The sequence below is a fragment of the Nelumbo lutea genome, chromosome 1, assembly GCF_056320005.1.
Source record: "Nelumbo lutea isolate HS-2025 chromosome 1, American lotus-T2T, whole genome shotgun sequence".
NCBI classification, from domain to species: Eukaryota; Viridiplantae; Streptophyta; class Magnoliopsida; order Proteales; family Nelumbonaceae; genus Nelumbo; species Nelumbo lutea.
The window spans coordinates 19654025-19674931 of NC_142684.1; the positions used below are offsets into that span (position 1 = coordinate 19654025).

At 38.8% G+C, this 20907-nt stretch overlaps 1 protein-coding gene across 9 annotated transcripts in view; it reads right to left on the reverse strand.

The window, feature by feature from the left end:
• LOC148873843 (RNA helicase family protein) overlaps positions 1 to 20907 on the reverse strand; it is a 108776-nt gene that overhangs the window by 56530 nt on the left and 31339 nt on the right. For all 9 annotated transcript variants that reach the window (XM_088963662.1, XM_088963663.1, XM_088963661.1 and 6 more), the window contains 6 exons: positions 20070 to 20172; positions 6992 to 7038; positions 6801 to 6884; positions 6623 to 6676; positions 2161 to 2261; positions 825 to 915 (listed from right to left, as the gene is read on the reverse strand). In XM_088963662.1, coding sequence (XP_088819788.1) covers positions 825 to 915; positions 2161 to 2261; positions 6623 to 6676; positions 6801 to 6884; positions 6992 to 7038; positions 20070 to 20172 — 480 coding nt within the window. The remainder of the gene's footprint in view (positions 1 to 824; positions 916 to 2160; positions 2262 to 6622; positions 6677 to 6800; positions 6885 to 6991; positions 7039 to 20069; positions 20173 to 20907) is intronic.

Consider the following 20907-nt stretch of genomic DNA (forward strand, 5'->3'; position numbering starts at 1 on the left):
GCATGCCAGACAGCTTTACAACATGGCCCTTTTTCAAATGCCATGGAAATTTGAGTTATCCCTGTCTTATGGTATATGAATGGAGAATGTGCTCTATGGAGCCTAATCTACACACAAGTAGTTGGCAAACCTTTCAAGAAAGAGCACGTGATTATTTATCCAAAACAAAAAGAACAACAAAATCCACATTTGTGTTTTATTCATTGCTTTAATAACATTACCTCACACTTGGCCAATTTAAAAAAAAAAATCATAACATTACCTCACATTAATGAAATAATCTTTAAAATAGAGCAACTCTGTCCTCCCATTCTTGGCTGCCAATTTACGTTACATATGAATAATCTTTAGAATTTGTGCTTTTAAACCATAAATTGTTTTGGCCTTAAATTGTAATGTTTTTAAAAAGCAACTCTTACCAAATGCTCAAAATGCTTTTTAAGTTTATAGCTCATTTTTGTACCACACAGATCAAAGCTTAAAAGTAAAAGCTCAACCAAATGGAACCTTAATCTAACCATATCCTTCCTTCAAATGTTTTGTTTAAATATAAAAATAAATAAATAAACAAGGATAAGTGTTTGGGTCCACAACCATCTGACAGTTCCACATTGGGTTTTGCATTAACGACAATTATTATTGCTACAAATGACAACTAAGCAAAATAGAGCCAATAAATGCATAGAAAATGGATCCACTGCTAAATAATAGTTCCATTTCATGGACCAATGAACTTGTCCCTTTTCTGTCCCAATACTGAAGCAGTAAATAGTCTCAACATTAATATCCGTAGTGAGCACAGGAATGACAACAAATTTGCATACTTGAATAACACAAGAAACAAGGTTTGTTCTCTGCATCTCTGGGATCCCCTGAGTAGACATTTCCTTGACAAAGTACTCTTCTGTATATAACCTGTTTATGATCCACAAGTAAAAGATAAAGAATAAGTGCATTATAGAATTATTTAACAGAAGAATGATGTGAAATGTGTCCGTATGTATGCATGAAAAGAGATATAATGAGCTTCAATAATAGAAGATAATGGAAATTAGTAGGGAGGTAGCAGGAGATAGGCCATATGTAGATTGTTGCTTTGCTACAGAAAATCATTCCTCAAATATTATTAATTAATAATATCTTCACAACCGATCAAAAAAATTAAAAAAAAAAAAATGATGTTAAGGGTTAGGATCCTAAGCACCAGAAATAAATTTCTTTACAGCATAGACTATGAACACCTCTTGAATAACGTGACTGAAGCAACAACCGATTGGTTTGTTCTTAAATGGTTCAATTGCTGAGACAGAGGGAGACAGAGGGAGACATATACAGGCACAAGTCAGAGAGAGAGAGAGAGAGAGAGAGAGAGAGTACTGTCTCCAACAGTCCGACTTCTTATATGCATCGTTTATTATCCTCAACTCTCATAAATCAACCATCATAGGCATAGCATAAGGAGAAGAGTAATCACCCCAGAGGAAAAATAAGATACGCAAAAGTTACATTTCAATACCCCCCCCCCCATCAATCATCTCCAAATTATAATAACAATAACAGAAACAATAATATAACAAAGACAGTGATGATGATGATGAATATAATAGATAGATCTGCTGCTTCCTACACCCAAGTAATGTTCCAGGGAGAATTCTCATCCATCTGGAATGACAGAAATGCAAGAACTTTCCAGGGGAAAAAAATCTCAAACTACAGAGGCTATCATAGAGAACATTTTGGTAAAGATGGCATACTGGGTAAAGTCACTGAAGTATTTTGCACCTTTCTTGATAGACAACATCCTAAGAGAATGGCTAGCAACCTACGACCTTTAGGTAATGGTGGAATCTTCAGAAAATGGGATGCTACCATCATAACAATTCAAGTGGGCAGCCCAGTGCATGAAGTTCCCGCCAATGCGGGGTCTGGGGATAGAAACAGCCTTACCCCTGCAGATACACAGATGGGCTGTTTCCAAGATTTGAACTCTGGTCACCCAAGTCGCAATGGAGCAACCGAACCATTGCACCAAGGCCCACCCTCTCTTTCACCATAATTCAAGTAGCCCAATAAAATATGATACATAAACTATTTACTTCAACAAAAACTTTAAAAGAAGCAGAAAGCATTCCTAACGAGTATTCATTTGTGGCAAGTTACCGGTAACACTTTCCTGGCCGTACCCTTCCAGCTCTACCAGCTCTTTGTCTAGCAGATGCCTGGGATATTGGTGCCACTACCAGGTTTTCAATGTTTGAAATCTGTACCTCCAAAGGAAATACCACAAGTAAGTCAAATTTCCAAAAACATAAAAAAAAAATATTCTTTCTAATAAAATGAAATCAAGCATAAGAGAAAGAGTTCTACATGAACAGCTCTGAACACATACACACATATGGGTTATCTCCCTTCTTTACATATTAAGACAATATTTTACCAATGTAATATAGAAAAATGAGAGTGTCATCCATAGACAAAATTGAATCATGAAAAAATAGGAATTATTATTACTTTTTGTTTGATACCCATCCAAAATTAATTATCCACAATTTATCAGAACAGGAGGATTTCATAACTCAGTACTGAAAATTGTAACGAAGCACCCATTGTATATACAATGTAATGATTTTATTCTATGCAACAAATAAACTAGAAGGTCAACAATCCATGGCACAATAGATCCATCATTCTAGATAAAGATGAGATCAAGGTCGGAGATGTTTGTAGATGTTAGAAAGGTAGGGAAAATGGAGGAAAGAATGACACTATTACAGGCGAGTTTGCTCGGAAGAATTGTTGGAAGAGAAATGGAAATTGAAAAAATTGAAACTTGGGTGGTGTTGGAATGGGCAAAAGAAAAGGTCATGGGGATTAGAAAGCTTAATGGAGGCTCATTGTTGTTTATGTTCCACAACAAACAGTATGCAGAGTGGGTTTTAAAGACAGTAAGTTCAAAGAAGAAAGATTTTGACCTGGGATTAGGTTGATGGTATCCGGTGGCAAGGGAAGCCTATGCAAATAGGAGAAGACATGTGATTTGGATTGGGGTGGCAGGTATTCCTTTGCATGCTTGGAGCATCTTAACTTTAAAAGTAGTAGGAAATCACTGCAGCAAATTCTTGAAGTTTGACGCTAAGAACAGATCGTAGGAGAAGTTGGACCCGGCAAGGATAATGACAGTGGAGGAGAAGGGATTGAGTGGAGCAAGAGACGATGTTGGTGAAGGGGTGAGGAAGGAAATGGTGGAAAGGAAGGGTGCTGAAGGTCACACTGGCTTCAAAGCTGAGGAGAAGTTTGGAGGAAGAGAGGAATTCAAAGAGTTAGGAGAAAGAAGATGAGGTGGCAGTCTTAGAGGAGCAACGATGACATGGAGGGAATGGGGTTGGTGGTCCTTAAGTGGAAGACAGATGGCGGGTGAATCATATAAGATGGTAGAAGATCAACAGTCGTGCGAGATGTGGGGCCCACATTTGGGAAGATAAATTGATTTATGTTGGGCTTGAGGATCCAAAAGCAGATAAATAATCATAGAAGACATGGGATTGCAAAGGATGAATTGGTGTGGGTTCTGACAAGGTTCAAAAAAGGTAAGAATCTCAATAATTGAAGCAAGGAAGACAAAGGCGACAGTGAATGGTTCTCATTGTAAAGTAGAAGCTCAACAAGAGGATGTTCAGGCAGCTCAAAAGGAGATCCAAGAAAAGGTGTTTTCACACTGTAGCAAGGAGGATTCCCAGTCGAAGCCCAAGCGCTTGAAAATCAAGTCAAAGTTGAGAACATTTCTTTTGGCAGCAATGATATCTCAGTCTGTTAAAAAAACTAAATGCTGAGGACTGAGGTAAGTTCAGTCCCTCTTCCCTCTTTGTCTGGGCATTTGGAGAAGAAGGGAAGTTGAAAGGGGTGGTCAGGGAAATGGCATGAAGAGGAAATCACAAGGGGAGTGTGACAGACTTGAGCAACAGCAGAGTGTATAATAAAAGAGAAGATTTTCACTAAAGGGAAGTGGAGGGATTGAGTCTGCAAGGGGAGAAGTAGATGTTAGGGGGAAGGGGGCAGAGGAAGGGAGGGTGGTGAGGTGACAGGTCACAGAAGAAGGGAATTTTCTGGCAAAGGAAAAAACAGCTGAAGAAAGGGTGGAGATTGAACAATTGGTGGAAAGACAGGTGGAGTTAGGAAAATCACTTGGATTATTCTTTTTGGTGGGGAGAGGGTGGTCAGAAAGGCAATTGAACAACTCAAAAGGAATAGGAGGGAAAAATATAATAAAATGAAAATAGTGGGGGAAGGGGGAGAGGTGTGGGAGGAAGGAGAAGGGCGGGAAGAGGACTTTTCTGAGGAAGAGTGAATGGAGTTGCCTGAAAGCTAATAAGGGAGGGGTGAGGTGTTTGAAGGTGAGTGAAGAAATAGTTGATGAGCCACGAGTGTGGGGTTCTATACCCACACTCAGGCTCTAGTGTGTGTGGTTCCATAACCACACACTGTTGTTTCTAATTTCTTTTAAGATGGGTTGGCTGGCCTTATCCATATTATGTTTATCCTTTATGTTGTTTTATTAAGGACTAGAACTTTTGTTTATTTCCTATTTTTGTAAGGAACCTAAAGCTATAAATAGAGAGGTGTATGGGGCGGCAGATACATCAATCACCGAATCCCTTCTTTCTCCTCCTCTCTTTCACTCTTTCACTAAAGGTGAGGAGTGACTGATGAGGGATTCAGTTCTTGTTTTTACCCAGTTTAGGTTTCAGAATATATACCAAATGCTTGTTTTTGGTCTTTTTATATCAGCAAAATGCTTGTCTTTGGTTCCAGTTGTTCTAATTGATTTCCAAATGAATAATCTGGTATCGTTTCTGCTACTCCCTACATTTTTCTTGTTTTTGTTTTCCTCCTTCCCTTCTTTCTGGGAGCAAACTCCATTCTCCTCGTGTTCTTACTTTTTTTCCCTCTAATAAATTATCTTTGCTATCAAAAGGAATCTCCACATTAACTCTTCAGTCAGAAAGGTTACCTAATTGGCATCAACAACAAAAGATACTCATTTCTACCATTTTTTATATTGGTAGAGAAAACTTTGTTGATAACAAGAAAGAGACACTCCTCAAGCCTGTCGGCCCTGCCCAAGGAGAATGATTCTTTCTAATTTCAAAGTATTCAACATAAGAATTTACTCTCTTTTGTGATGATCAGGTCAAACTCCTCATTAACATCACCGAGGACTATTTTGCCATAAAAGCAAATGCACCACTTGACACTCCTCGAACATTTTTCTTTTTGATCATAACAAATTTAACTAAAATTAGTATTCAGTAAATTAGAAATTTAAAAAAGAAAACGAATGTACATCCTCCAAAAAGTAGATATACTTTATAAAAGTAAATGTATTAGTGATTAATGCTTCACTAACTCTTTCCCCTTGGAATCAAAATCAAATATGTTCATCTCCTTAAAATCCTTCTATGCCAAAGCCTAATCCATCATGAAGTAGCTGATACCCTTACAACTTCTATGCAAAAGATCCAGGTTTCTCCACAGATACTTTGGTTCCTCTCCTATATACCCTAAAGTATTGCAAATGGGTTGATTCTACACAAAATTGCTCCTCTAGATTCAAAGAATATTCAAAGTCATACTTGTAGCAGCTGTGAATCCCAAGCTGATAACTTCCACTCTTCATCCAATGAAAAGAAAAGCTCCAAATTTTCTTTGATGTTTTGCACAAGAGAAACAAGTGATTCATATCTTCTTCAACCTTCTGGAAAAGGAAACAAGTGTTTTGGTCAATGAACATCACTTTTGCTTATGTTTCAACATACCTGTTGGCTTTTACAAGTGTAAGGTACACGACTGAGGATTCATTTTTTTTTAGCTTTTTTGCATTATGTTTTTTTCCATGACTAATTTACTCAAGTAACAAGAATTCCTTTCTTAAACTTTTTAAGATCATTTGACTGTAAGAAAATAGCAAAACCAAGCCAGGGACAGAGAACTTTTTAAATGACCTCACTTCTACCTGTTTGACTAGTACTCCAAAGTCCAGCCATGGTCATAAAATCATTGAAAAGCATGGACATACTTTTAAAAAGTGTCAAGTGATATGCAACATCATCATCATCATATGGGTTTGGCTACATGAATCCTGTCTCGCTAATCCATTCTATTTAAAGTCATTTACACTGTAAAATCATTGGTGCTTAAATCATTTCTTACTACTACCCATATCCACAGTCAAGTGATATACAACAACATAGTATACATAAAAGCACAAAAAAAAAAATGAAATGAAGAAAATAGAAGCCTCACATCAAAATGTAGTTATACATCAAGAACCAAGCTGGTGCAAACAAAGATTGTCAGTGCAAAGCCAAAAATTTGCAGCAAAACATTAAAAAAAATTGAACTATATAGTTATTTTCTTAGAAAAAGAGTCTTTGTTCCCAGCAATATAAATAAATAACAAATAAAGCCTCAAAGACCAACTTGAAGAGATCCAACGGAAACAGGAAAAAGGATTAAAAATCTTCATTTTTTTTATAATATATGAGGTAAAAGCATGGTACTAGAACAATAATCAAACATTCTAATACAGACAAAATACACACCAATAGGATGAAAATGAGGATACCGGATTATAGAAGCGCTGCTTTGAAAACCCACTATCCACAACGTAAACAATGCCCTGTATGATTTGGACATACCAAAAATATGAAAATCATGTAATTCTAGGATAATGCATGCTTGCCTAAAGCAGTTACTAATACTAAACATATAACAAAGCATGGCCTTCAGATTTAACAAGTTACCTCCAAGGTCAATGAAGTCTCTGCAATATTAGTTGATATAATAATCTTCCTCTGTCCTCTAGGGGTTGGAGAAAACACAAGGTCCTATCAAAGAAAGCAGGATGTTTACCAAGATGAAGATTGCAACTAAACGTCTAAAGCAATGAAGTATGGGTCATACAAAGCTAGGAACCACGATATATGTCACCAACCTGTTCTGCACCTGGAAGGCCCGAATACAGAGGCAAAATAATTAACCCTGAAAATGGATGAGTTTATCAGATAGAGTAGATACTAGGAACCACGAAGAATCGGGAATTGTAATGTCCTGAAGGCTAAAACTAATACGAATACCCCAACCAGTTAAGAAAGAGACTTTGCAGTGAAGTTCTATAATTATTTAGAATACCCCTCCAAACATCTAAGCACAAGTGATGGATGTAAACCCAGTGATTTAAAAGGTGCACCTATGCGCACAAGCAAGGCGCATTTTAGGGGATGCACCTCAATGAGGTCCTAGGCGCAACACTTTCAGAAGGTGTGTGCCTGGTTTGCCTAGTGCGCCTTATGCTTCAACCCAGGTGCATTTTTTCTGTTCTTTTATTCTTAATAGCTGGGTTGGAGACTCTGCCCCAGACCCCTCCCCCCCCACCACCCCCCACCCCAAGCCCCTCAAGGCAAGCCCAAACAAGTCCATATCAGGGTCTTAAATTCTTAACCCCTATAAAAAAAATATTAGGATGAATGAATGAGCAACAATAGAAAATAGGGGGTTTTTCAGAGGCCAGAGATTTTTTTCTAGGGATTAGGAATTTTAGACCCTAATAAGGACTTGTTTGGGCCTGCCTCAAGAGGCTTGGTACATAGGCAGCTCGTAGAATAAGGAATGCATAATGTTTAACATCACATTAGCAATTTGAAGTTGTAGACAGATGTATTGTATGTACTGTACACAGGTTTAGTGCCCGTGGGGGTATTTTTGTAATTTTGTAGACCTCTTGTGTTGTATGGCCAGTATAGTATAAATACAAATGCTTCACTCGCATGAAGCAGTTCTTTTGAGGCCTTAAGTCTGCAGCCTCTTCTCTTCTCCTTCTTCTTCTTCCTTCCTTTCTTCTTCTTCTTTTTCTTCTTCTTCTTCTTCTTCTTCTTCTTCTTCTACCTACAGGGGTATTTTTGAAGTTGTTGACAGATGTATGGTATGCACTGTACACAGGTTTAGTGCCCGCAAGGGTATTTTTGTAATTTTGTAGACCTCTTGTGTTGTACGACCAATATAGTATAAATACAAATGCTTCACTCGCATGAAGCAGTTGTTTTGAGGCTTTAAGTCTGAAGCCTCTTCTCTTCTCCTTCTTCTTCTTCTTCTTCTTCTTCTTCTGCTCAACGTGGTATCAGAGCGGAACCGACCAGGCCTGGAAAACAACCAGCTGAAGTCTCTCTCCACTGCTGCGTAGAAGCTATAGTCCTGATGCTCGAAGACAAGAGGAAGCATTCTCTAGTGCTGCGGTTAGTCTCCACAACCGAGTAGGGTTCTACTACAAGAAAGCTGACTGTTCAACTTCCTAGCGCAGAAAAGGGTTCTGCTACAAGTTTTTCTTCTTTATCCTCCAGCCCAGGTGCTGGTGACTGGAGTTGCTTGGCTAAAAAGACTGTAGAAAACCATCTCAGATGTATGAAGAAGGGTTCTGGCCTACAGAGAAGATTGAGTCCATGAGTGTACTGCCTATTCACAGTTCGGGTGACCTAGGTACTGAACTGAAGTTTCTCTATTTATGGTTCTCTTCTTGCACTATTTCGATGGACTGTTAATGTCCTAAAATCTGAGTAGGGACTGTTCGGCTGTTTTTTTCCCCCTCCTCCGATTGTGTGTTGCTCTATTCAGCTCTCTAAGGGATTGTTGATGACCCCTAAACCCTAAGTGACTGTTCGGCTGCCCCGGAAAGTGGATATCAGCCGATTAGGTGTGGTGAACCACCACTTGTATTGCTGTTCCTACTGAGAGAGCTTCATGAAAGTTGTAAAACTGTAGGTCATTCAGACCTGGTTACACTGCAAGTGCAGTGTTCGTATATTGTTCTATGGACTCCTACAAAGTGTAGATCATACAAACTAGTACTGCAGCTGCAGTGTTTGTGCTTGGTTCTCTGTGAAACCGAAAATCAGCAAGTGCCTAGTTGTGGACTGTAGCAGCTCTATAAGGCAGTGTGCCTTCGGTTTTGTGTACTTCTAAACCTAGAATCATGAATAGTGAAGATTCAGCTACATCCGGAATCTCCACAATGCTGAATGGAATGAGTGGGAGCAGTGACCTATCCCTCCCTATGGCTGTTGTTCCTCTTGATGGGTTAAATTACCTAGAATGGTCAAGAGGGATCAAGTTATACATAACTGCAAGGGGAAAAATAGGCTACATAAATGGAAGAATCAAAGAACCACCTTCTGGAAATGCAAAACATGATAGATGGGATCAAGAGAATAGTATGGTTATGTCATGGCTTTTGATCTCCATGCAACCACAAATAAAGAAGAACTTCATGTGGGCTGAAACTGCAAATGAGAGCTGGGAATAGGCAAAATCCACATATTCTGAACTTCGACACTATGCCAAGATTTATCAACTGCAAGCAGCCTCATCTACTTGTCAACATGGGGAGAGAAGTTTATCAGTTTATTACTCTGACTTGACCACTAGTTGGAAAGAGTTGGACCATTACCAGAATATTGATTGGAAGTGTGATGAAGATGCAAAATTGTATAAGAAACTAGTCTCACATCAAAGAGTGTTGGCCTTTAAACATGGTCTCAATCCTATCTATGAATCCATCAGAGTACAAATTCTAAGTTCTAAGGATCTTCCTTCAATTCAGGAGGTCTATGCTCTTGTAAGAAACTAGTCTCACAGCAAAGAGTGTTTGCCTTTAAACATGGTCTCAATCCTATCTATGAATCCATCAGAGTACAAATTCTAAGTTCAAAGGATCTTCCTTCAATTCAGGAGGTCTATGCTCTTGTCCAGTCTGAAGAGAGCAGGAGAAACTTGATGAATAGCACTGGAGAGGATGCAATTGTGTTGGCGGCAAAGGGGGGTACCTCTACTAGTGGTGGACCTTCTTCCAAGAGAGGGGAACTCTAGAAGAAAGCAAAAGATAAGGAAAAATTCCGGTACACTAATTGTCAGAAGCCAAAGTGGGATCTCCATGAGAAACCAAAGTGGGCTCAGGATCTACCTAAGAAGCAAGGCTCAAAGGCAATTAGAAGGCCCAAGCAACAAGGTACCAAGAAAAACCACATGGCATACCTCTGAAAGTTTTTGGTTGTGTTTCCTTTGTTCACATTCTTGGCCCTCATCGCAAGAAATTGGATCCTAAGGCCAAGAAATGTGTTTTTCTTAGGTATGCTCAGAACCAAAAGGGGTATTGCTGTTATGACCCAATGTCAAGGAGCAGATTTGTCACTATGGATGTTACCTTCTTTGAATCCACCTTCTTCTTCTCGAGTAGTTTTCCTCAAGGGGAGAATTTTGGGGAGGAAAACTCACAATCTGTTCCTCAGTTCCTCTTCCTGTTTCTTTGGTGCCTCCATCAGTTCAACTAGCACCTGCATCAATTCAGCCAGCACCTGCACCTCCAGTTTCATTACTTGAGCCACTACGGGCAGCCTCACAGAAATATCAGCTCCGGCAGATGATGGTTGATTCCATGCATCCTCAACCCACACCACTCTCTGCCAGTCCTTCTGAAACTCCAGATTCGGTAGATACAGTTCCAGGTATTCCTCTTGAGCCTGAGCCTGTTATGTTTTTCCGATGATAATGTTCATGTCCCTAACACCATTGTTGCAGTTGATCCCACTGACCTTGATCTTTCCATTGCACTTCGTAAGGGGAAGAGAAAGTATACATCCCACTGCATTTCACACCATCTTTCCTACTGTGCATTTCTTTCTTCCCTGGATTCTATGCCTATACCCAGGAATGTTATTGAGGCTCTCTCCAAACCAGAGTGGAAAACAGCCATGCAAGATGAGATATGCTTTGGTCAAAAACCAAACTTGGGAAATAGTTGATCTTCCCCCAGACAAGGAGACAGTCAGAGGTAGATTGGTACTCACTGTGAAGGATAAGGCTGATGGCAAGATAGAGAGGTACAAGGCAAGGTTGGTAGCGAAAGGGTATACTCAGACCTATGATGTTGATTATCTGGAAACCTTTGCACCAATAGCTAAGATGAGCTCAGCTCATATCCTTTCATCTCTAGAAGCCACCTATTCATGGCCCTTGTTCTAGCTTGATGTCAAAATGCCTTCCTCAATGGTGATTTACAAGAGATATATATGGACATTCCAGCAGGCTTTTATGAAAATGTTGGTAAAGGAAAGGTGTGCAGACTTAGAAAATCTCTACATGGACAGAAACTAGGGCTTGGATTGACAAGTTCAGAGGGGCACTCATCCATTTTGGATACATAGACAGTCTGATCACACCCTCTTTGTGAAAAGGAGAGATGCTCTGGTGTCAATTCTAATTGTGTATGTGGATGATATAGTGGTGACAGGAAATGATATGGAGAAGATTGATGATCTCAAAAAATCATTGCAGCAAGAATTTGATATCAAAGATCTTAGTGAGTTCAAATACTTCTTGGGGATAGAAGTTGCAAGATCCAAGTATGGGATCTTCATTTCACAGAGAAATTATGTACTTAACCTACTGCGGGAGACTAGGAAGCTGGGGACCAAACCAGCAGACACTCCTACTGATCCAAAACATAGAATTAATGGTGTGGATGGTGAGTTGGTAAAGGATGTAGGGAGATATCAAAGAATGGTGGACCGACTGTGGTATTTGTGTATGACACGACCAGATCTTTCTTATGCTGTCAGTGTTGTGAGTCAATACATGCATGCACCTCAAGTTCAGCACTGGGAAGCTATTGAGAGAATACTTGCATATCTGAAAAAGCACCCTGGCAGAGGCATTCTTTTCTCAAATCATGAGAATCTGAAGCTAGAATCCTATAAAGATGCAGACTGGGCAGAATGCTTAGATGATAGGAGGTCTACATTTGGAGACCTATTTCCTTGTGAATCCAGTGCAAAAATCTTTCCCAACAATCCCATTGTGTTGAAGAGGTGCTTTGGTTTAGGGTTGATGAGGCAAAAAGAAAGAAAAAAAACAAAAGAAGAAAGTTGAAAAAAAAAATGAGTGTATTCTATTTTGCATGTTTTTTGTAGTAGGATCCCAAATCGTTGTTCTTGGGAAGCTTTGTTGACAGTCTGGGACCAAGAGTATTTTCGTCATTTTATAAGTCAAATTCTGGTCAAGGGCAGTTGGGTGCATATCTATTGGGTTTTGATCTCTTGGGTCTTATTGTAACGAAAGTTATATTTTTGGGGGTTCATTTGAAGTTAGTTTTGTTCTTAAGGAGCTTCTTGTGAAAGGGAAACATTCTAGGGGTTTATGTGTAAATATTTTAATTGGCTTTCCAGCAAGCCAATGGATCTTATGAAAGAGAATGGGGGCTGTTTCTGGAGGGGTCTTTTGGTTCTTTCTCTCTTGTTAGAGTTGTAGCTCAGCCCCAGCTAGGGTTTTCAAGTATTGGGAGTTTGGGTTTTGAGGAGTCAACCCATTTTGAAACCTTCCAATCCCTCCATCGCCGTGTGTCCACGCAAGAGGCCAGCTTGCTGCCATTGTTATTGTAGCGGAACTGTTCTAGGAGTAGTTTTACTTCAAGTTCAGGTCTGAAATCCCTAAAAATCCAACTTGTTTTATTATTTTTAGCTTGGTATTTCTTGTGCTTATTGCTGTATACTTGAAGCATTGCTTATAATTTGTTTTTTCTGTCCACCTCAAATGGTATCAAAGCAAGTTCTTTCCTTGGGTTTTCTTCAAAGTTCATCTCCTTGTGTTTTGCTATATTATTATGGCTGCAAGGGGTGGTAGAAGACCACAACATGTCACTGTAGAGGTTTTCTAAGGGGATATAAGAGGGCTGCAAGAACAAATTGAACATCATTGCTCAACTTGTAGCTCAAAATTCTGCTAGGAATGGTGACATAGCAAGTGATTTAGGGCTAGGAAGAAGACAAGCTCCTAGAGTTAATGAACAGCCCACTGACATTATTAGTGAAGAATCAAGTAAAGACATTAAGCAACCTGAAAGCGATCAGCATGAAAGGAATAAGAACCAGCTGCGGAAAGACCAAATAGTGCAAGCTTTACAATCCAATCAAGGTCATGGTGTTCAACTTCATATTAATGAGTTTGATGGTGAATTGGAACCTAAAGAGTTTCTAGATTGGTTGGACAGCATTGGAAGTTATTTTGATTGGAAAGAAATGAATGAACAAAGAAAAGTGAAGCTTGTAACAGCAAAGATGTGTGGGACAGCCTTGGATTGGTGGAAAAAAATACCAAAGCAGCAGAGAAAGGAAGGGGAAAATAAAGGTTAATTTCCTAGGGAAGAATGAACGAGAAGCTGAAATCCCAATTCTTACCACCAAATTATGAGCAAATTCTTTACCAAAGGGTGCAGAATTTAAGGCAACGGGAAAAGAGTGTAAAGGAGTACAAAAAAGAGTTTGACAAGTTTACTCTTCGGAGCAATATGACAGAAACTGAATAACAAAAAGTTAGTAGATATATCAATGGTTTGAGGTTGCCAATACAGGATCAAATCATAATACACTGCCCATATAAAGTAAAGGATGCATATCAGCTAGCTTTGAAGGTTGAAGCTCAATTGAATCGGAGCTTAAGGCGAAAGTCCAAGGTACATCTTCATTAGTAGGCTGAAGTATTGGGGTTGGTAAGGGTCGTGTGATCAACCAAATACGGCCTACAGTCCAAGGGACTCCAAATGCAATTAAGAGCAATCAAGGGCAGCCTACTGTTAGATATTTCAGGTGTATGGAGTTGGGACATCGTTCCAATGAGTGTCTTAAGAGAAGGACTGAAGGGCAAACACATCTAGTTGATGAAGTCATTGATGAACAACAAGATGATATAGGCCATGTTGAGGATGGACAAGTGGTTGAAACTACTGAATCTAATGCTTTAGAGGAAGAAAACTTGGATGGAGACATAGAGGGTGAATCTCAAGTGATAGGCATTCCATAGTTGCACCTAAAGAACCACTACTAGGGGAATGGTTGAGAAATAATATATTTAGAACACGTTGTACAACTGGTGGGATGGGAAGTTGTGTAACCTGATTATTAACAGTGGGAGTAGTGAGAATCTTGTTTCTCAAGAGATGGTGGACAAATTATGGTTCAAAACTGTTCAACATCCCCGACCATATTATATTTTGTGGTTCAACAAAGAAAATGAGGTAAGAGTTTCTTCTCAATGCTTAGTTAATTTCTCTATTGGTAATACATTTGAATAATTGGTATGGTGTGATGTTGTCCCAATGGATGCATGCCATATTCTTTTGGGATGCCCATGGCAATATGACCGTAAGATAATTCATCATGGGGACAAGAACACATACAGCTTTGTGAAATGCAATAAGAAGATAACTCTTAAACCAATGCAACTTGATTCATTTCCAAAGAAGGAAACCAAGCCAACCACTACTCTCTTCACCTCAAACAATTGGCTCAAGAAGAAGGAAATTTGGATGTTGTTTATGTGTTGGTTGCAAAAGAAACTAGCAAAGAAGCACCTATTCCAGAGATGGTGAAGAAGCTACTTCATGAGTACGATGATGTGATGCCTAAGGAATTACCCAATGGCATTCCTCCCCTAAGAGATGTGCAACATCATATAGATTTAGTGCCGGTAGCAACATTGCCTAACTTACCCCACTATAGGATGAGTCCTAAGGAACATGAGGAGCTCCAAAGACAAGTAACAAAGTTGTTGCAGAAGGGGCTGATCCGTGAGAGCTTAAGATCATGTGCTATACCAGCTTTGCTTACACCAAAAAAAGATGGAAGTTGGCATAGGTGTGTTGACAGTCGTGTCATTAACAAGATTGCAGATAAATACAGGTTTCCCATACCCCAACTTGATGACATGTTAGACACATTGGCAGGCTCACAAGTCTTTTCAAAAATAGATTTAAAAAGTGGATACCATCAAATCCGTATCCGGGAGAGGGATGAATGGAAGACTGCATTCAAGACTAAGGAAGGTCTTTATGAATGGCTGGTTATGCCATTTGGATTGTCTAATGCTCCTAGTACCTTTATGAGGTTCATGAGCCAAGTTCTAAGACTGTTTATGGGGAAGTTTGTGGTATTTTATTTTGATGACATACTCATCCACAGCAAAGATCATGACAGCCACTTAGAACACTTGAGAGCAGTCCTACAAATCTTGAGACAAAATCAGCTATATATAAATTTGAAAATTTGTATTTTTATGACAGATCAGTTAGTGTTTTTAGGGTATGTTGTTTCATATAAGGGAATTGAAGTGGATCAAGAAAAGGTTCAAGCTATTCAAGAGTGGCCAACACTAAGAACCTTAACTGAAATTCATAGTTTCCATGGGCTAGCAACATTTTATCGTCGATTTATAAAGAATTTCGGCACTATTGTGGCACCCATTACTGAATGCTTGAAAGGATGTGAGTTTACTTGGACTACAGCAGCTGAGAAAAGCTTCCAAGAGCTAAAGTTGAGGATGACCAAGCCTCCAATACTAGCTTTACCTGATGTTAACAAGCTCTTTGAAGTTGAATGTGATGCATCCCATGTTGGGATTAGAGTTGTCCTTAGCCAAGAAGGTCGTCTAGTTGCTTACTTTAGTGAAAAACTCAATGATGCTAGAAGGAGGTATTCCACTTATGATGTTGTGTTTTATGCCATTGTACAGGCCTTGAAGTTTTAGAGGCATTACCTTATCCAACGGGAATTTGTGTTGTATTCAGACCATGAAGCATTGAAACACCTTAACTCCCAACGGAAGATAAAGGGAAGACATGCTAAATGGGTTGATTTTATACAAGAATAAAACTATGCTTTGAAGCATAAGGCTAGACAACAAAACTAGGTAGCCATGCACTTAGTAGGAGAGTTCACTTGGTGACTACAATGTCTACTAATGCTGTGGGATTCAGCTCCATCAAAGACAAATACCAAGATGACCCTTATTTTGGCCCTATTTGTGGAAGCTATGCAGCAGGTGACAAGAACATTCGAGCCAAGTTTGTGTGCAATGATGGTTACTTATTCATGGGCAATAGGTTATGTATTCCATCAAGATCTTTGAGGGCATTACTCATTGCTGATTTGCATTGCAAGGGACACTTTGGTTGCAAGAAGACACTTGAAATGGTCTCCAAAAGGTACTTTTGGCCAAGGCTACAAAAGGATGTGTTCTACTATGTTGATAGATGTCAAAAGTGCCAAATATCTAAGGGGCAGCATCAAAATACAGGTTTGTATCTTCCCTTACCCATAACAAAAGAACCATGGACTAATATTTATATTACTATGTATTTTGTGTTGGGGTTGCCAAGAACAATTAGGGGTAATGATTATGATTCTATTTTTGATATGGTTGATTGTTTCTCTAAAATGGCCCACTTCATTGGTTGCCAAAAGACTTTTGATGCTTCTCATGTAGCTAACTTGTTTTTTAAAGAAGTTGTTCAGTTGCATGGATTTCCAAAGTCAATTACGTCAAATCGTGATACAATATAACACTTTTGGAGAAATTTATGGAAGTGCATGGGTACTACCCTACAATATAACAGTACATTCACCCACAAACAGATGGGCAAACTGAAATGGTTAACCGAAACTTAGGCAACTTGTTGAGGAGCCTTGCTGGAGATTAATCAAAGCAATGGGATCTTATCCTACCATAAGCTGAGCTTTCGTTCAATGATTCACTTAATAGATCTACAGGGAAGACTCCTTTTGAGGTTGTGTATGGTCGGTCACCTAAATGTGTTCTTGATCTAGCTCCTATAATAGGGTTGTGATGAGTGAGTGATGATGCTGAAGCTTTAGCTGAATCCATTCAAGAGATTCAAGAGAATGTACGACGGAAGCTGAAAGAAAGCAACCAAAGGTATACAAAACCTAAGGATAATCATCATCGAATGAAATTTCATGAGGGCGATCTAATCATGGTTTATTTGCGGACTGAGAGGTTTCCTGTTGGGACTTACCATAAGTTGAAGCAGAAAAAGATTGGTCCATGTCAAGTGCTGAGACGGTTTGGGGACAATGCATATGAAATTGAGCTACCAGCTGATTTGTCCATTTCACCCATTTCTAATGTAGCAAACCTCTTTGATTACCATGGAGATCTAGAACCAACAACCAAGGTTGAGAAAGGGCAAGCACAAAGGGCCAGCAATTCTGATGAGTTTGAACAAGTATAGTGTGTAAAAGATGTTCAAGTCACCAATACTCGAAATGGGGCTTATTTTAGGTTCTTGGTCAAGTGGAAAGAGAAGCCATCAATTGAGAACTCTTGGATTAGTGAAGAGGAATTTATGAGGCTAGATGAAGACATCTGCAAGGCTGTTAAAATTTCTGTTCGCACGGGGTCGAGCTCTTTTTAACCCAACAGTAAAGATGAGGCAAAAAAATAAAGAAAAAAGTGAATGTATTCTGTTTTGCATGTTTTCTGTAGTAGGACCCCAAATCATTGTTTTTGGGTAGCTTTGTTGACAGTTTGGCATCAGGGGTATTTTCGTCATTTTATAAGTCATTCTGGTCAGGGCAGTTGGGTGCATATCTGTTGGGTTTTGATCTCTTGGGTCTTTATGTAACAAAAATTATATTTTTGGGAGTTCGTTTGAAGTTAGTTTTGTTCTTAAGGAGTTGCTTGTGAATGGGAAACATTCTAGGGGTTTATGTGTAAATATTTTAATTGGCTTTTCCAGCAAGCCATTGGGTCTTATAAAAGAGAAGGGGGGCTGTTTTTGGAGGGGTCTTTTGGTTCTTTCTCTCTTGTTTGAGCTGTAGCTCAGCCCCAGCTAGGGTTTTCAAGTATTGGGAACTTGGGTTTTGAGGAGTCGACCCATTTTGGCACATCCAATCCCTCCATCGCTGTGTGTCCACGCAGGAGGCCAACTTGCTGCCATTGTTACTGCAGCGGAACTGTTCCAGGTGGAGTTTTACTTCAGGTTCAGGTCTGAAACCCCTAAAATCCAACTTGTTTTGTTTTTATTAGCTTGATATTTCTTGTGTTTATTGTTGTATACTTGAAGTGTTGCTTGTAATTTTCTCTTCTGTCCACATCAGGGGTTTGGCACCAAAACCTATGATCCTGTTTGAAGGTTAGCATATCTACCATCTGATTGGTCTGCTCAGTTTGGAATAATCCTTTGAAGTGGTTTGAAGGTGGTTTGTCCTAGAGGTGTTCTTTCTGTTAATATTAAGGCATTGGAGGGCATTGCTCCTGTTATAAGGCTGTCAATGGGCCGGTCCAACCCAATGGACCTGAACCAATTGGGCCGGTTCTGGTTCCAGGAACTGGAACTGACAGGTCAGTTCCAGGTCCCGATTATTATCAATTCGAAACCGGTTCCACCTTGTGCCAAACCGATTCAGACCCAACCCAATATATACCGGCGCTGGATCTGCAATTATTGTTCCTGACAACCTTAGTGTGGCCATCCATTCTGGCAGTCGTTCTCTCTCTGACAATTCAGTTTTGGTGGATATCATTCAAGGCAGGATATTGGCACTTCTCTCGTCCCTTTGTGTAACACTCCTTGTCCTGACATGGTTATTCTTTACTGGGAGTGTTTTATTTGGTTAGTAGACAATTTACTCTCATATTTTGGGGAGGTGATTGGAACAAGGCTTCAATATTTGTTTGATTGGCTGGGTTGGTAGCACACGATCTTTCGATTTTAAGAAAAACTTGTTCATGTTTCTAGGAGGTATATGGCCTTCTCCTAGATACACGTGACCCTTCAAATTATGCTTTTTTTTTGCCATGATTTGGGGCTTACCATGGAAATTGCCATCAACAAAACCCCTCATTGGATTCTTGATCTACTATTGAGGGAGTCAATGCTTGCTGAATTTATCTCTGTAGGAGGATGTTTATTCCTCCTTGGCATTTCCAAATTTTATGCTGCTTGTAGAGGATTCTCAAGTGAGTTTCTCCCGGTGCTCATGATTTTCTTTTTTCTCAGCAAGTTTGGTCTGGTTTATCTTGGAGTTGTGTTTTTCACTTTTCTTGATGTTTGTGCTTCTATGATTTATGAACATTTAAAGAATGAATTTCACCCATAAGGCTTCAAAAAAAAGTGTGAGAATTTAAGATAACAAGATCCTTATAATGTAATACAGAAGGCATGAGTCAGCAAACCCGTAAAAGTTACTAGAAGAACTTGCTGAAGGAACCTAATTACTTGCCTGTTTGTATTTTGAGTTAAAAGCCAAGGGACTTCCTAATCTCACTTAAACTCGGTATACTAAGAATGTGCCTTCAGACATTTACTAAAAATAGAAAATTACATTCTTTCACAATAATAATTATGGGGGTTAGTAGGGGTACAATAATTGTTACAAATAATACATCCCATAGGGGCAATTTTTACCTGACATAGTAGAAAACAGTTTTCCCAAAGACTGCTCATTATAGCAAATTAAACCCTTTTCTAATCAATTTTTTTCTTCCCAGTATGCATCACCCTAGACCTAAAAGCATGTACTGCCTAAAAGAGAATATGGCTATTTTACTTTGTGATGTACATCCTAGTCAAATGCAGATGAGATTAAAGCCAAGTGCATTATAATATGGTCTATCTAGTAATAAGAAAAAACAAATAACATAAAGAGATCGATTATTGATCAAAATCAATGACACCTTGTGGTCCTTGACCCTTCATTTCACTGTAACTACATATGTCAGACGCAACATAATAGGATACGTGGCATATCCCTACTGCATTGTTTTGTTGCTTACATTTCTTCCATTCGATATTAATAATGACATGCTTCTAAAAGTTATTAAATAAAGCTTTCTTGCATTTACTAATCTTAGCTAAATCCCCCAAAACCCAAAAATCAGGTGGGTCCAACTATATAAATAATAATACCTGACATTCAGTCCATATACCACTTTTTGAAGAATAGTTAAGTTTTGTATTGGTTATGTAACATAGACAAAATGCATCATAAAATAGTCAAGAAAGCCCTAAGCTACAAAAATGAAGTGAATGATGGAATAGAACTTGCATATATTAATTTTCCAAAATAAAAGAAAATAATAAAAGATAAAATATACTTCCACAACCATTTCAGCTTAAAAGCATGTATATGACTATGAAATAACAAATAAAATAAATGCTCGAAAAAAGTTACCTGAGTGCTTTCTGTTATTATGAACCTCTTCTGTTAGTAATTGAACAGCAGCATCAATATCGTCTTGACCTGTAAGGAATACCAGAATATCGCCCATGGGTTCCTAAACAACAATTTTAAATTGATAGTGAATGTGAGATGATCATGCATGACAACTGAATTCAGGTTAAGAAATGTCAAGTATCAAATGGGGAAATATTTGTGTTAATAAGCAAAAGACTGTTAAAAAAATGTTTGGATCTATTAGTGCTTCTAGATGAATCAAAACATAAATTGGCAGTAGTTAATGACTTAAAAGAAACCACAATGTCTCAAAGAACAGGACCCAAGCCTGTCAGTAGATCTAATGTCAACAATTAAAAAGATACACTTAGGATGTCACCCAAAGAATTAGAGATAACTCAATGTAGCCATTTCTAGTACCTTGGTTCAATAACTCATAACAAGGGAGATATTGAAAAGGATGTCACTCAACGAATTAGGAAGGATTGGCAAAATGGAGGGGTGTATCTGGACTTTTATGTGTAGGAAAATACCATTTAGATTAAAAGGAAAATTCTATAAAACAGTTGTGAGGCCAGCTAGGTTGCATGGAACAAAGTGTTGGATAGTCAGAAATATGTCCAGAAAATGAATGTGGTAGAAATGTAAATGCTAAGATGGATGAGTGGAAAAACTAGAAAGGATAGGATTAGGGATGAAGTTATCCATAGGAACCTAGGAGTAGCTCAAATAGGTGGTAAATAAGAGAGAGTAGACTAAGGCCCTGTTTGGCGTGTCTTTTCGGGTGGGCTATCAACTTTTTATAAGCCTAACAGCCCGCATTTTGGTATTTTCC